General features: G+C 37.6%; 1 protein-coding gene across 3 annotated transcripts in view; it reads left to right on the top strand.

The window, feature by feature from the left end:
- The window catches only part of STIM2 (stromal interaction molecule 2), a 71047-nt gene that overhangs the window by 22871 nt on the left and 30451 nt on the right, over positions 1-17725 (top strand). For all 3 annotated transcript variants that reach the window (XM_035324081.1, XM_035324082.1, XM_035324083.1), the window contains one exon: positions 13867-13997. In XM_035324081.1, the coding sequence (XP_035179972.1) occupies positions 13867-13997 (131 nt within the window). The remainder of the gene's footprint in view (positions 1-13866; positions 13998-17725) is intronic.

Genomic DNA, 17725 nt, shown 5'->3' with positions numbered 1-17725 from the left:
GTTATTACCCTGTTCTCAAGCTCTGGGCTTTTACAGGCATGCTAATTCTTACCATCCTGTTCTCATTATTGTCTTCTAACCTGTCTTAAGTTCTGCTGAAACTCATTTCTCTTCATTAGATGCAATGATGTGATGGTAAAGACCTGCAGATGTTGTGAAGGCATTCCTAAGCACACTTCGTATGTGTGCATGAGTACACACATTCTTTGCCCGGGCATGAGGAATACACATGTATGCACAAGGCAGTAAAACCTGTGCACAAATGTCAATGCTGTAAGATCTCACTTGGGATTTGTTCAGGATTTTGCAACACTTTCTTCACAGGCATTCCTTGTTCTTTTCCTGTCTGTAATCATTAGGTATCTACTTAATATTTCAGGTTGTAAACGTGGTGGATCAACAACTTCTTCATAACAGCTTGCTTCTTAGGAGTGTTCTAAGAACATATGGAGAGAAGGATACAACTAACACTTCATATATAAGAATGGCTACTGCTGTTACACCTTTATTTGTGTTTGTGAAGTGGAGCACTCCATTTTGGGGGAACTCATAGAATCACAGACTCATAAAATCATAGAGGTTGGAAAAGACCTCCAAGATCATCTGGTCCAACCATCTCCCTACTACCAATGCCGTCCACTAAATGGTCCAACCACCAATGGCCCCTACCACCAATGTCACCCACTGAACCATGTCCCTAAGCACCATGTCCAACCTCTTCCTTGAACGTTCCCAGAGACAGTAACTTCACCAATTCCCTGGGCAACCTGTCCTAACTCCTGGCTACTCTTTCTGAGAAGAAATGTCTCCTAATTTCCAATCTACACCTCCCCTGGCATGATTTGATGCCATTCCATCTAGTCCTATCACGGGTCCTTCTAGAATCTGCCTTTCAAAGGAGATGACAGATGCTGGTTGAAAGGCAGCACTGGAATTCAGACTTGTGCCCTGAGCCAGAATGTCACCCTGACCTGACAAGAACAGGTCATCCATAGCTCTCGGGCTAGTTCATGGAAGTCTTCAAGGATGGAGTTTCTACATCTTCTGGATAGCCTGCTGTAGTGGCCTCCTGGGGATGGGGAAAAAAAGCTTTTCCTGATGTCCAACCTGATCTTCCCAATGCATAGTTTAACTGCTTGTCCATGTTTTGTGGTCTGCCACTGCTGAAGAGGCTTTGCTATCTGCAGTGAAGTGGTTGCAGGTGACTGTTAGATCACCTTAGCTGCCTCTTCAGAAGACTAAACAAGCCTAGTTTCCTGAAGATAAGTGGCCTCCTTGAATTTATGTAGGATTGAAACTTTGTTTTCTTAAGCCTAATAAAGTTGAAGTTCATTAAACACAAGATTTGTAAAATCAATATTACCACGTTACTATAACTTTCATAACTATTTTAACATTCAAAATGAATCTCAAAAAAAAAAAAAGGCTGTAACTATCTGCATGATGCAAGTTTGCATTCATGTGTATACAGTCAAACAATGCAATATTTTAATTAAAAGACACCAACAACAGGGGATTACTTGGATATTAGAATGTCATTTGGCTTGTTGCAAAATCTTATTGTGTAGAGAATACCCAACTTTGCTCCAAGTAGTTCAGAGTGTACATTCTTGAGAGAACTTAGACGATTGCATGTGAATAATGTAATAAACCAGTAAGGTATGGAGAGAGACCAGATGAAATCAACATGTAGAAAGGTTGTTTCATTCAGCTGAATTTAAGATGATGTGTAAACAGAAAACAGAATAACTTTATTCCAGTGAGAAAAAGGAGCGATGGAGAGTTTAGCACTCAAAACACTTGAACAGCTTCTAACTTTTTATTGAATATTATTTTGCACAAGAGATGGAATTAGTAGCTCAGAGAAGTAAACTTGTAGACTTCTTTAAAAGATGAATTGTTTTAATTGAATGTCTGATACGACTAGGTGGAAGATTCTTTTAATGCATTGACACTTACTGCCTTAAATAGATCGTAAGTTTCCAGTTAAGCAGAATTTTTTTTAAAAAAGGCAAATGGAAGTTGCATGATGATCACTAAGCTAGTAGGGTAGTAGGCCACTGCTGTAGTCTGATGTAGGCTGTTTGTAACAGAGGTATTGGAAGTGAGAAAATTCTGTAAGACAGTTGTTTGCTTTGGATATGGTAAGCTTTGAATTTGTGATGCTACCACTTCAAAGCAAGAAGTGAAAGCTGTGCTTTTAAAATCAGGTGCACTGCTCTTGTTATAGCCCCATCTTTGCTACATAGGCAAATGTTGCCATTCTTTGGTCTGTCTCCAGCATGTCTAGGACTTCTGCTTTGTGTATTTCAGAATACCTGTAGATTTTTTTTTTTTTTTTCTGAGCGTATCCTTCCAGTTTAAAAACTTTTGATTAATTTCTTGATAAAGTTAACTGAGGAAGGAACCTAACTTTGGTTTGGTACTGGTAGTACAACTTCAGTTGTGTGGAGAGAACCTCAATTTAAATGTTGGTAGTTTTTTATTATTTTAATGTTAACTGGCAACTCCTCTGTGTTAATATGTGCTAATTTAAGTATTACTGAAGAAATGAGACTTAATGAAAAGCAGAAACTTTCCTTGCATTTTAATAGAATAAATGAGAAACTTGCTATAACCCAGAGCTGCAAAGGCATGATTTTTGTACCCGTTTTCTGATATCTACTATATATTGGCTGTGTTCTGTATTCAGAAATGCAGAACTGACAAACGTTGTCCTTCCTTGCCTCCTGCAGATGACTTGGTATAAAAATTGCTTTGAAGTCGTTACAGACAAAAGCAGGTTCAAAGCAAAGGCTTGTATTATGTGAATCATTGTGCTAATACACAAAGGATGAAAACATTTGTACTGGTTGTTACATGTGACTGATGTGGAGTAGTTGGTTTTCAGGTGTCAGCTTTGGCAGGTGTTGCATTTAAGGCATCAGAATAGATCTCAGAAATGAAGTAAAATCCCTCGTATTTGATTAAACCTGAGAGAAACTACAAGGTATTACAAAGCATGCTTCTATTTGAGATGTGAATGAAGGACTTTAGATGTGTTTTATTGTCTGGAGGCTGTATAACAGCAATAGGACACCCGATGAAACAAGACAAACTCCAACTTTTTAAAAAACAATCTTAATTTAGTGTTTTTATATGTTCTATTTGTGTTATATTTCTGTTTCTGTGGGAGACAGAAGGCCTTGTGTGAAATTCATTTCCCAGGGTTTTTGAAAATGGGATCTAATTGAACGTATCGAATTAGAATTCATCTTTCATGTCTCTGGCTTGCTTTTGCTTATGTTTAATGAAAGACAGGTGGCTTTTTATCTTCCAAAAGTTTTTTCCTTTTTGATAATTAGAAATGCTGGGCTACCTGTACTTTTTGATATTTGATATTTTTTTAAAAAAAGTTAATGTAGCAGAAACTGTTCTATTGGAATTTGGCTCTGGGCCTGTTTTTGTACTTCTCTGTATTGCAGGGAACAAGAAGCAGCAGAAGCATCGGTAATACAGTGCACAGGGGATCCAGTTGCAGTATGTGTCCGGCAGAGTTGGGAAAAAAAGTCTAGTATGTCATTTGTCATGCTTCAGCCTTTTCAAATCTGACAGATACAAATGACCATTAGTGTTTAAAGTCTCTTTTAAGACTCTTAACATTTTAGTAAGCTTTATTTATGGTTGTCACGAAGCACCTGTAATGACTCTTGTAAGAATAGTAATTATCTGGAAAAAGCTTACTGTCCTTCGTTTCATCTTGATTTTTTTCAGCAGTGCAAGTCAGTAACAAAGGCCAATCACAAGTGAGGACTTGAGAAGAAATATGGATGTATCTCTGAAAGTAACCAAAGACATTAAATTGTATTTTATATTAAGTCTTTTGCGGATGGTTGTAGCGTCAGTTGTCACAGTGTTAAATTTAAAGAAAAAGCACACTTTCTTGTGCTTTCCCTTGAGCTTTGTAAATACCTGTCTACCTGTTTCTTCTCTTCAGAAAACTTTTTAAAAAAGCTTATTATTGATATCACAGCCAAGCAAACAGAGATGATGAGAACAAAAACTCATACCCACTTGGCTTTGTGTAGCCAGATGTCACAGTCTGTTGGCTTTGGGAAAGACCTGTGTGTGTTCAGGTCTTGCATTTTGAAAACTTACTGTATGTTCTGGCTCTTAATTTTGGAAAGCAATCAAAACAATTGGAGCCTGACTTACAAGCTACATAAGCTAAACACAGTGTGGACCTCAGTATCGCTATAAAGTGCAGCCATGCCATCAGCTTGCAGGTAACTACGTATGCCACGTCTCCTCCACTTGGTAGTTGTCAGCTACAACAAGTCTTCCAGGGCACAGCCCTGTCCTGTGCCTCCCAGTAGGGAGGGCAAGGATTTAAGACCTGGAGCTGCAATTCCCCACTCAAATAGTAGCATAGATGTTGTTCCACTGCATTAATTTTGTTTTTGTTTATTTAGCTCACCCGCTGCATTGGTGATTGGGTTCAGAGGACACCACAGGACCGGGGATTAGAAGCAGTGCTGTCTGTGAAGTGCTGTTCTGCCACCTCCTCCTTCAGTTTCTCGCCCTCCTGCCCCCCTTCCTCTGCTGTTGCAAGTCTTTGTGCAGGAATATAGAGAACCAATTCAGGCTGAATCAGTTTCCTGAGGCTTCCTCTGCAGCACGACGGCACAAATGTGCTTCTGTTGGTACAAGGAAGGGGACAGTACAGGGGTAGGAACAAACGGTGGGGGTACGAACAGTTAGGAATCCTTTTGGCACCAGACTTTGGCTTATTCTGCCTCAATACATATGTGAAATTATTGCCTTGGCTCTTCCTTGCATCCTGGATGTGTTCGTGCTGTTGGGGAGCAACTGATGTTATTTGAAGCCGCACAAGTAGTGTTTGGCAATGTGTGGTGCTCAGAAAAACCTAGAGTTCTCAGGAGCTTTACGCTTTGCTTTTGTGAGCAGTTTCTCAAAATTTGCCTAGAGGTGTAAGCATACCTCTTTAAGCTTGTATACGAATTATATCTGTGTGCAATGGGAAGATCTATGTGTTTTCAAGTATGCACCGTTTAACTTATCAGCTTGAGCTAATCCTATCTAATGTTATATAACTTATTCTGAGGTTTGGAGTTGTTAATTGAACCAAGTTTCCTCTCCTCCGCATGATTGCAGTGCGTGATGTTAGGCACGTGATGTTTGGTGTCTGCTCATTGTGTAGGATCTGGATTCTTTTCTAATGCCCACTTTAACAGCCAAGGGAGTAGATGTTGGAAGACAATACCCTTTGCTACTACTTCCATGGGCGACAAAGTACATTTATTAAAACCCTGTCAACCAAGAAGAATCTGAGATATGTGCATCTAGGGTTTATTCTGACACTCTTAATTGCAAAATCAGTATCTGTGGTAAGTTTGAGCAGTAGCATAATGGTGATATTTTACTTTACATGGATATGTGAGTATCTTTTTTTTTTTTTTTCACATTCTGAAAACGTGAAAAGGAGAGGGCTGTTTGGATCTTATTAGCATCAAATAAGCCAAGGTGAACTGGGACAGCATCAGTAGGTTTGTCAGCCCAGTTTATCGCTTGGCAAAATTTATCATAAGAAAAATATTGAGCAGCATATTAGTTAGGAGCAAAACTGCCAGTTGTGCAATCTGGTTGTGAGTGCTAACTGCAGGGCAGTTCGTGTAAGCTTCTGGAAGTAGGATAGTCCTCTACTAGCCAGCAATCTGCACCACTAAATCTCCCCATAAGCTAATGTGACTATTTAAAGAAACTATGATATTTGTACTTGCTCAATTACTGATGTGTTGAATGGTGCTGAAAGGAAAGGTTTAATTATGGTCTTATCAGTTAAATAAAATGAATCTCTGCAGTCAGCACGCTTGTATTTCTAAAAGCATAGACACTGCACAGGCTGACAGATTAAATGCTCAAATGCAAGAATCCTAACAGATTGTGCGTAATAAAAAAAAAAAACGTGCCTTGATGCTAAGGGCATGCTGTATTGTAAGTATAATGTTACAGTTTTTTAAATTTAGGTTTCAGTTGTATAATTCTGATATGCTCTTTTAAAGTATAAATACATTCTGACAACATGTTGTTACAGGAACTCTAAGGGAGCCGATGATGCTACAGATGGTGCTCATAGAGGATTAAATTTGATTCCTTCATAAGAACAGTTAATAATATATGTACTGGATCGGATGGTGTAAAAGACTTGAAGTGAGACTGAGCAATGTCATCAGTGTCATGCTTACTTGCCTGATTCATGGATATAGGATACGATATGAATCACATGTGAAAACAAATATCAAGAAAACTCGTGTAGTTAAATGTATAAGTGTAAAGATGTAGTTTATATGAAAGTAGCTCATGACCTTAAAACTTCTCTAATATATAGCTTTCACATGCTTTATTATAATTGCCTAAAAGTGTAATGATTTAGGTCTTAAAAGATACATTTTTAAATCTTAAAACTACATTTATAAAACTTATGTCTTTTACTGAACTTTCCTTTCAAAAACTACAATGGGAATCCTTTCTGAAGTGCTTTTGCTCCCTCATTTTCATTCTAGGAAGTTTTTAAACTACAATTCCAACGTGAGAAAAATTTGAACTTTTAACTTGTCCGCCATGCTGCAGCCATATGGTTGTTCTGTTCTGCATATCACTCTCCTCTGGAGAGAAGTTCAGCAGCCCATGCTCTGCCTAACTTGTGAACTATATGTGAATAGAAATTGGTACCCACCTTCTGCACGTCTTCACCAGAAGACCTGGCTATGAGATTAATGCATAGCAGAAGTGTTAGTGTTAGAATGTTTTTTCTTGGAGCTATTCTAACTTCAGATATCAGTGATTACTATAATGTGTGAAGAGTATATCATACATTTTTTATGGGTACATTAAGTAATTTTCATGACAAAATCAAGATACACGAACGAAAATTTCAATGTAAACTGAATTAAATATTTCACTTCTTGGTCTTGTGATAGAGTATTAAAGTGAGACATTTTGTATTGCTAAGAGGAGATACTAGACATCTTTTATACTGTTCTTACAGGTTTGCACAGGAAGTGTTGTTACCTTATAGGTAAGGTTGGAAAGAGGAAAAACAGAGAATTTTCAATGGGTGGTCTCAGATAACATCTCCATCTCCCAGTTAGCTCTCATATTGCTTTGTTAGGTTGGCCAGAGTTTTTCTTCTAATTCAGCTGTCTTTAACCAATTTATATGCATTGTTCAACTTCCCCACTTCCAACTGACATGGGCTCAGAGAGGTTGTGCAAAGGAGATGGAGTCATGAATCCATCATCTTGACTTTTGTCTAGACATAGAGAAGAGTTGTAATTTGCTAATTAACTTCCTAACAATCTAAATGTTTGTACAATAACTTGTTTTGTCAAAGTAATCCATGAAATGATTAATGTATTCAGAACCCTTTATGTAACTTCCTCTTCAAACAAGCATTGCTGATTTGGGCTAGTTGGAAGATGCTTGCTTTGAATTCTGTTTAATTAAAGCAAAATTAGATTTGACATCAAATTTAATTCTCTAGAGAATTCCTTTCATGTCTTTTCCTTTTCAGTTGTTGCTGAAAAGTTCTTAAATTATGTGAGAAGCTTTAAATGTCTTAATAGGTGATCAGAAAGTTTAATCATATCTACTGTTCTGTTTTTCACAGCTTTTTAGCTGACAAAGATTAGAGAAGTGCCAATCGAAACCTGCCTTAACACATGGCTAGTGGCATTATCTGATTGAATTTCTGCTTTAAATAATGTACTGTTACTTCACTGTTTTCTTGTATATAAAAAAAGAAATTTAAATTCACAGTTGAAGAGTTTTTTCTGTGGGTGTGGTGAAAGCAGAGACAAATTGATGGTGATTTTGGGAAAAAGTCTTTCTTGCTTCATCAAGTGTATGTGTAGATATAACCAATTTGCACATACTGAAGATAAACAGAATAAATGGACACTTCTCAATAGTTGCAAAAACAGGTTTGAAACTCACATAAGGATCACTTATATATACATTGAAGGGGTATTGATTTATTTTAAGGTTGTTTTAAGTGTTTATGCAAGGCACTTTTTAAAAACTGTGGCAGCTTTTATGGAGCTGAACTGCAAATAGCATAGTTTTTTCCCCTCCGTGGAGTGTTACTAATCACTAAGCTTTATATGTATTCAGAAACAAGTCTTTCAGGTACTAGGTTTTGCAGTCAAGAGTTTCATTGTTGAGTCTTATCGGCTATTGTACGAGTTTGTAAGCACCGTTTCAGAAATTACCTGAGTTCTAATATACAGTGGCAGAAAATCCTAGTGTGAAGCTTTGCATATCTTTAATTGAAAGACAACAGGGCATTGGTGAGTCCTCTCCTCTTGCATTAAACCCCCTCCCCTTTCCCTGCTGTCATTAGTATTATTGTATGTTCCTTTTCAAGAAGATCATTTAAGTAACATGAGTGTTTTGATTAGAAGATAAGTGTATTCTGCCCTTTTTGTCAAAATTTTGTCTGTTGCTTTAACATCTTTTTTAGTAGGAAGATGTGGTGCAGTGATGAACTTTTTTCTCTCTCATCATTTAAATAAATGTCACAAATGACATTGTCAAGTTAACTGTTATCCTGCTCAGCCTACTTGCCATATGGAGGAGTTTAATTATTAAGAGTAGGAGTGATTTGCTTTGGGAGTTGTTAATTGAAAGATTAAATGAAGCTCACTCTGAGGATCTCTCTTGAAGCATTTGAAGATTTTAATGACACCTTATGTAAGTATTTAAGATAAAAGCTACATGTTTGTTGCTTTTATTGTGAATAGGCGTTTTGAACATCTGGTGAAATTTCTGAAAACACTTGCTTTCCAGTAATTCAAACAATCCCCACTGTATCGTTCAGATTTGTACTCATGTCTTTAAAAATCGTCATTCTCTTAGTTTTTTTTTTTTGCCTTAAATAATTTTGAACTGATGGAGAAACTGTAGTATATTAAAGAATGTTGTAAAACTAAAACACAAAAGAAATGTAGCTATAAGGAGTTGGAAATCCTAGTGAGGTGAAGATGCATTTGGTGGTGGGGGGAGGCAGGAGGGGAGGGTTTGTGGTCACCTGCTTTGACTCTGGAAAATGCGAAGAAATCCTACTTCTGTCATCATGGCTTGCTGAAACATAGTTATTTTAAGCTCAGAGTATGTGCTTAAGAAGCTGATGCTTCAGTATAGTGCTTGCCTGTGAGGTTTCCCTTTATTCCAGATTGCTTCTTAGGAGTGAGAAATCATAAAACTAGCAGAACGTGGCACACTCCTGAGTTTATCACAAAAAGGGCAGTTGTGGAAACATCATAGGCTATCATGGAGCTGCTGCTTGTCAGCATTCAGGTGCTCTTCTTCTTGGTGAGTGCTCAAAAGAAATGATATGTAGCTGCCCATCTCCAAGCAACTCCCAACAGCCAAGTTCCTCTCAGCAAACTAATTGGGAACCTGATTCCAGGTACTTAGGAAAATCTTGAATGTTTTGTGTGTTCCTGTATTCTTAAAAAGGCTTCTCAAGGCACTGAAAGCCTTTGGGATGCTTTGGAGTCTAGCTTGGAGCTGCAGGCACCTGTCAGGAGTCCCTCTGTCACACTTAGGCACAATTACAGCACTTACGCAGCAGTGTCTGTATGCAAAAGGAGGGTAAATAACTGCAGGGTTATCTATTTGTGGGACTGTCGGGCCTTTTCATTCTGAGATCTGCTATGTTCCCAACAGTTTAAGGAAAAGCAAATGCAGGATAGATAAGACTGTGTGATGATCATCTACCCTTTTGCTTTGGAGCCACATGCATTCCTAAAATAAATGTCAAGGGCTTTGCTGACATGAATGCTTGAAGATACGGGTAATTAATTTTCCCTACTGGCTTGCATTGACAGTGTTGCTCTGCAAGCTTACATCCTGTTAGCATCAGGAAGTGGGATGAAAAAGCTGTGGTCCTGCAGTTCAGGAGAACTTCCAACTGGATGCTTTCTTGTCGCCTTGCCTTATTTTATCTCCCTTTAAAAATGAAAGGGGGTGAGGGGAGGGGAGAAAAGAGGGGGGAAAAAAGCCAAGTGTTTCTTTCCCCTTATTTGTGTTCAAAACAAACGGCTTCCTGTGTACTGTACGGGATAACTCAGTTCATTATCACTATCTCCTACAAGAAGGGTCAGTATCAGTGGTTTCAAGCAGCTCTCTGGCCAGGTGCAGATACTTTCTCCTGCTCCCAGAGCTAGAAGGCAGTTCCTGACCTACTCAAGGTAGGAGGAAGGTTTCCTTCCAAAGCCTCCACCAAGTTTGACCCATAAATTTCACGTTTAATATTTCAGTGACAAATTTCCCTTGTTATCATGACCATAAGGTCTGAAGTCCCCTCACTTCTGACCGGTGCCCAAAGAGGTGCTGTGTAACTCCTGCATGTCCTGACAGCACGGTGTGCTTGTATGCACATGGTACGTGTGGTGGGCTATGCTAGCCTCAGCTGAACATCTCTTACTTTGGTTTGCTTTGCTAATTCCACAGTGATGCTTGTTAAAGGAAGGGTCAAAGCTGAAGTTATCAGGTTCACTTCCTGCATGGTGTCACTTCTGCATTCTTTTCTGACAGTGATTTTGGACCATGCTTGTTTATGACCACACACCAGACTAGGGCAGACATAGTGGTCCAGACCTAAAGGTTAGCTTTGTCCTTGAAGTATAGTAAAAGGTTTTGAATCCCAGACATCTTTGGCAGACATGGATTCAAAGTGAGATATGAATTGCCAAAAACGATCAATTACTACTTGTTGCTGAGCCTTAGGCTTTTGATGATGGTACTTGCTATATATCAAGACATTTCCCCTGGACTTATTATAATGGACTGGACATTTGAGAAGTTTTTAATAGTACTTCATCTAGTATTAATTTGAATTACTCCTGCCTTGCAAATGAGGCAAAATGCAGTGTTTTAAAACCTTCTTCAGAGTTACAAATGATCACATTTCCATCAGTTGTTTTTTGGATTTGGTAGGGGTCTGTAGGTATTCCTGTAAAATGCTTTTCACTTATTCTGTAGGTTGTGGCTTTTTTTTTTTTTTTTTGAAATTGTTCTCTGACGAGAGGAATGACCAAGTGTTGTCAGTCTGGGAACATAGTGTTTAACTTCAGTGCATGAAAATAAGTTTGGAGTAAATCTGTATTCTGTTTAGAGTGGATTAATTTTTATTGCAGTCGAGATGTCCTGCTGGATGTTCCTCAGTTCAAAAAGGAGCAAACTGGAACTCAATCTGTTCTTCAAGAGAGATGAAGTGTTCCTGGGGCCAGGGCGTGGGACATTTGAACCATAAGTAGCCTATTTACTTCTCTTAAGAAGAGCTATAGCTCTTTCAAGTGCTTTCATGTTTAAAAAACCAAAAAAGGCTTGGGGAGGTTCAGGCTGGACTTCAGGAAAAATTTATTTCCTGCGAGGGTGGTCAAACATGTGAACGGCCTTCCTAGAGAGGTGCCTGTTGTCCCATGCCCCTTGGTGGTCAAGAAGCATTTGCAGAATGCTCTCTCATTAATAAGCTTTAACTTCGGGTTAACCCTGAAATTGTCAGGCAGGTGGATCCAGCCTTTGGGGCTCCCTTCCAACTGAACCGCTCTATTCTAACGCATATTTATAAGTACTCATTGAGATTAAGAAACTGATCTACCTCAATGTTGAGAAAGTGTAGCCTGAGGAAAAGTTGTGACTTGAAAAGCGGGCCTTTCAGCTGAACAAAATGGAAAAGCATTTGAGTGGGTGCTTGCAAACTGTGAACTCCATTTATCTGATGTATTTCACTATGTAAGAGTAAGACCAAATACAAATTAAACAAGTTGGGTGTGTTGGAGGGACCAGTTTATCTGTTCTAACAATTGGGTTTTCTTCTAACTTAAAGTGTACATAACATATTTGTACTGCAAGATTATGATTCCGATATGACTTTTTAAGTACTGCCATACTCCGTGGGTACTGGAATTTAATAATTAGCAGAATGTTGTGGTGATTCATTACTATTGCAAGGGAAGCCTTTCTATACCAGCCACCGTATTCCAGGGATAAGTCCTTAAATCCTCCAGTAATTGTAAATTTCTAATTGCAAGGTAAAAATTTAAATGTCATCTAATGTGCAAATTAAACATTTTATAATGAAAGAAAGATGGATAAGTAACTGGTTTTTCTAATGTTAAAAAACAAAACAAAACCCCACAACCTTAGAAGGGCTTCATTTTTTTCAAGGCCTTCTAATTACATTCCAAAGCTGAAAACTGTGATAGGCCTGGTTTAGTATTTAGTAATTTGTCTTTCTGAATTATATGAAGTAGCTGTAAAACAGATAGTATTTCTATCTGTGTGACTGTGTTGTTGTGGTTTTTGATTGATATGTGGACACAGATGGAACTGTTTACTTCTGTGTAATAAAACTGGTATATAAAGTAAGAGTGCATTGACTCATGCCTGTATGTAGGGATCAGTCCTGTTAATGTCCAAGATCCCAGCTGTGACTTGGTTGCCAGCTTTATTATACTTTGTAGCTTTATTATGCTTTGTAGCCTTTGTAGCAAGTGGAGTTGTCAGCATCTCTCATTGTTATAAATAAAAAAAAAATAATCAAATGAAGTCAGAAAAGCAGAATCATGCCAATTCAATTAGTATGGAATACTAAAGCAATAAATTTTTCTATGAAAAGTCAATCCTATCAATTTCAGTATGTTTCTTTTTCATTACTTGTGCAAATGAGCCTTTAATAACTTCAGTAGTAACAAGAAAGCTTAGTCTTTTGATAGACTAGAAGAAGAAAAAAAAATAATCGTGCCTCCTCAAACTGTATTTTTAATGATAAGACTAAAGTTGAGTGTACCTAACTGTAGTTTATGGGAGTAGCGGATTTTTATAATGATTATTATGTTGGGAAATCACCATCTCAATACTGAACTTAGAAAAAAATGATTTCTGTATCCTTTCCCACCTCCTGTTCTTTGAAGGGTTTGGATGCATCAGAACAAATGAAAGTTAGCTACTAGTTGATGCAAAGGTCTGTGAAAGGCAAGTCTTTAACGATGGGTTGATCATTGTGCATTATAGAATTTGGCAGCATTTGGCACGTGTGTTGTGGCAAGGAAAGAAAAACGGTATACCAAATCCTGACATGGGGGGAAGCAGAGCCATCAAACGGGCACAAATCATGAGCCTTCAATAACAAACATGGTTGAACATATACTATTTGTGACCTGGGTTCCTGCTCTGTTGTGACTGCTGTTTTTTTATCAGAGCGTTCAGGGCTGAGGTATCATATATTCTTGTCAGTTCGGTTTTCTTTGAGGTGTGATTTCTCCTCTTGCAGTCCTTCAGTATTTCGTGTTCAGTAGTACTGTCTACAGTAACACTGCAGTGTGGGTATCATTCCTTTATCTGCTTACGAAGCTGTGATTGCAGAACATCATAACCTATTGTTTTTCTCATCCTCATTTGCATTCTGTTTCCCTCCAGCTTCCAGAAAGTGCTTTCAGAAAGGAGGTTGGAAACAACTGACTTCCTTTGCTGTTGCGATGATGTATCATGCAAGGTGGTTGACAGATAGGAAAAGAGGTGGAGGTTGTAGTTATAGGACGGGGGAAGTGAGGGCAGAATTGCAGGAGTCAAGCAATACCAGTGTCTTCTGAGAGCTTCCTTATTGCATAAAAAGAGGGTGTGTGTTCACGTTTTTTGTAAGAATTCTTATGTTATGGCTAATTTGTTGTCTATGAACTGGAGGCTGTGTGTGGGCAAGTGCGTATATACAAACAAAATCTGAAGTTCCATGTACTTTGGGAATTTTATATTCTAGAGCAACAATGACTGATATTTCTGTCCTGTTTTCCCCTCTTCTAGATCCCTGCAGTTCTCTCAGCCCGCCGTGCTTTACTGAGGAGGACCGATTCAGCCTAGAAGCTCTCCGCATGATACATAAGCAAATGGATGATGACAAAGATGGTGGTATTGAAGTAGATGAAAGCGATGAGGTAAGAATATAAAATGCCTTCACTTGTGCATACCTGTGAGGTCTGTCCTTCTCTCCCTGTTTTACATAGCTCGTCTTTATGTTCCAGAACCTAAGTAGTTTCTTTGTAAATTCAGCCCTTTCTGCATCAAAATGCAGAAAGTAAGTCAGAAATGGAAAATTGTTGTCCGCTGTTTTAGCCTAAAAGAAAAAAAAAAGAAAAAGATTATGTATAAAAGCTGTTATTTTTGAGATTAGCATAAAAGGTCTTGGTTTGGCTTGCAATGAGGGTTACTAAGTGTTAATATAATCTACCAACTGTTATTTTATTTTCTTTGCTTTAATATTTTCTTGCTTAAGACATCACCGGGCTTTCCTGTTTACCTCGCGTTTGTTCCAGGCACTTCATGGTGCAAAATAGTACCTGTGAAAGACAGTAGTCTAAATGCTTTCTTATATTTTTTTGCTCTCATCTTATGGGCAAGCAGTAAGCACCTTCTGCTAAAGGTTAATGGTAGATTGAGGTCTATGAACTAAGGTAGGTTATTCAGACCTCCATGAAGCATTTTGTGATTGTGCTTGAATGAATTCAGTAGGCAGGTTCCTGGTGGCCCTGGCAAAGGACTTGCTCTTGGACTTCAACTTTACCATCCGGATTCTCAGAATTACTGGGGAGGAATGGGAATGTATTGACTGAATGGGAATGTATTCACTGTTCTTGCTTCTCCTGCTTTCTGGCAGGAGAAAGGAGTTGGGGGGTGGGGGGAGAAGAGTGAAGATGTCCCCTGATCTCCCGTCCCCTAAAAATGAGGGGTATTACTATGTGGTTCTTAAACCCGTTCACACTGAAGGTGAATGGGAGAAAAAATCTAGTCCTGGCTTCTCATCCCTTTTTTGTAACATCTTTGGGTAGATTTGTTCTCGCTGAAGGAATGAAGTTGTGAATTATCATGGCCAAGTCTAACGTGATGCCACTTTGAGTTCTGTGTGACTACGTACAAAGCAGCAAAAATGCTTTCTGAAGGAAAGAGAGATGATATTCCAGAGTAAAATAATGTACTCCTGAGGAAAAAATCTGCCCTGTACCTTAAGGCGTGTCATGGCGCAGCAGTTCAGGCACTGAAAATACTCTGTAACATTAGAGCTAGTGTGTTTATTAGCATGAATATCTGGGAGAGGCACAATCCAGTCTGCAAAATGAAACATTAGTGACTGTGAGCTTTCTGAGCAGCTTTTCAACATTGCATGATTATCTTGACTTGCACTGCATTTGTTATACGTCAAAGTTAAGAAAGATAAAAGAAAATACTGAAATAGTATTGAAATACTATTTTCATAGTATTTTCAATAGCATTGAAAAGTTTCTAGCAGTATTCCAAAGTCCTGTCCTTGCTTCCAATACACCTCTTCTTCTTTATCTCTGAGATTAGGTTTCTTCCTGTTGCAGAGGAGTGTCAAGGTGAATCAAAGCAGCAGAAGCTACTCTTAAATTTGTTAGTGACTGAAATTTGAACTGTTCATGAGGGATGCAGTTATAGCTAGGGTATGAGAGATGAGTGAAGCTATATATTCAAAGTACTCACCATGCATAAAGGAAGACAGCTGAAATGTAGCTCTTTCTCTGCACTTTGTTTTTAAATGTTGGTGTGTTTAATAAGTGCTAAATTAGCTTTTTTTCTGCATCTAGTATCTTGCAGATCAATGAATACATATTTGCACAGATGTACTTTCTTCTAAGACATTACAAGCAAACCTGAAATTAGTGAAAACTGTAATTTAGTTGGAAGATAAACTAGTAATCTATATGTTCTGATTCTGCTTTAATTAGTTTTAATCTTCAAAAAGCTGACATTTTAACAATCAAGTTATCTAACTACCTTATTACTTACTGTTCTGAATGTATATTAAACATGTTGCAATAGACACTGCTTCCAAAACAGATGTTTTCTCTAACTGTCAGAGTAGATAATACTGCTTGTCTTGATTAAAGATGAGAATAGATAATAAACCACTTAATTATAGATAAAGTTTGCATGAGGTACAGGAATCTTTCTTAACAGCAAGGTAATGGATTTCTTACTGTTTCATGCTGCAGTGCTTTTGCTTATAACAAGTCTCCTGGAATAGCAGTATATTGATATTCACCAGCTTTATTATTACTATTATTATTTGGCAGGAAAAATGTCAAGGTATTAACTCTGTTGTTGTACCACTAGTAAAACAGTGTTATGGATTGCAAGCCTATATTTACACTGAGGAAGGAAGTTCTTGTAAATAAGTTATTTTGAAAAAGGAAAGGTGACAAGAAATAAAGTTGTTGAACTACTTTAGCTATTTTAATTTGCTAATCTAGTTGAGAACCCATGGCAGTGATTCCAGAAATCTTGCTTGCATACATCTCTTCTTTTTTGTAAAGTTTGTCATGCCATGTTTTTGTTGTAGTTTGTTTTTTCTATGTAAAATAGAAGCCTCACATAAAACTGTTCCTTAGAGAATGAATTTCTCAAGGAAGTAGGAAAACTTAACTTTTATAAGAAACTGTGTTTCCTCAAAAACTGTCTGCAACTGTCTGCCTTTTGGAGTTAGCTTCTGTAGACTTGAAAGAAGCTTGTAGGTAGCTAACCTTGGTGAAAATTCATGTGGGAAACTTGATCAAAATTTTTATCGTGAGATTTATTAGTCACTGAAACACATAAAAGATTTATTGAGGTCAGCTAAGAAAGGTAGAAGGGTTCTAGTCTGATCATGGACTGGTTAGATTTTTTTTTTTCCTTAGTCCTTGGTGTGTTAACTAAGTTAGTAGTTGGTATAATAGATTTTAAGACAAAATGTTGAACTTCAAATTCATTAGAAAATGCTTTTCTGGTTTGAAATACTGGAAAATATTTGAGGAAGAAAAGAGCTTTTGTCATGGTTATTCATATTTGATTTTTTTTTTTTGCATTCAGGATTCACATAATTTTATAACATTTCCCTGTCTTTTTAATATAGAATAACATAATTCAAAAACACGGAACATAACTCAAAGGAAAAAAGATTGATTTGGATAATAAACTTGTGTTGTAATTTAAAGTAGATCATGCTTTACTGTGCAGTTATTAATTTCTGTTAAGTAGGATATCAGTTAGAAAGCCAGAGAAGGGGAAGGAAAAGCATAGAAGACAAGACTGTAGTTGTTATTAGTGTAGGTCAATACGAATTTATCAAATCTGGCTCCTGCTACTAATATTTTACTATTAATGTACAAAAGGTTGCAGTTGTTTACATTGCTTTAAAGGTGTAGACTGTAAAAGGGTAACTAAAAGGGAGGACATATTATTGACTGAGGTTTTAGTCATGTGCTGTGGGAGGCTATCTGCCTCAGGAAGCATCTGTTACAGCAGGCATATATGACTTATTTTAATGATGAAGAGGCACGAGCAGTAAGACATATCAGCATGTTTGTTATTTACCAAGTCTTTTTTTCCTGTTTCCAAAGAAGCTCTATGTGTAGATCCTACATCATGTAATTGCCTCAAGGAATCTCAGCGTGGAAAATGACTAAATTGGTATTTTTGAAATATTATTATGTTACGTGTACAGTGTCACAAAAGCCAATGGCATGAAATTACAGCATTGCATGGGATCCCTGGATTAGTTGATTTAGTATCTCGATATCTTGCATCCTTAAAAAAACAAAGCAACAACAACAACAACAAAAAACTCTAATAAGAATACCAAGAGACTGCAGTACTGAAAGAGAGAATGCCC

Source organism: Oxyura jamaicensis, chromosome 4 (genome assembly GCF_011077185.1).
Source record: "Oxyura jamaicensis isolate SHBP4307 breed ruddy duck chromosome 4, BPBGC_Ojam_1.0, whole genome shotgun sequence".
Taxonomy (NCBI): Eukaryota; Metazoa; Chordata; class Aves; order Anseriformes; family Anatidae; genus Oxyura; species Oxyura jamaicensis.
Note: the sequence above shows the minus strand (reverse complement) of the source record. Positions and strands in the feature narration are given on the sequence as shown.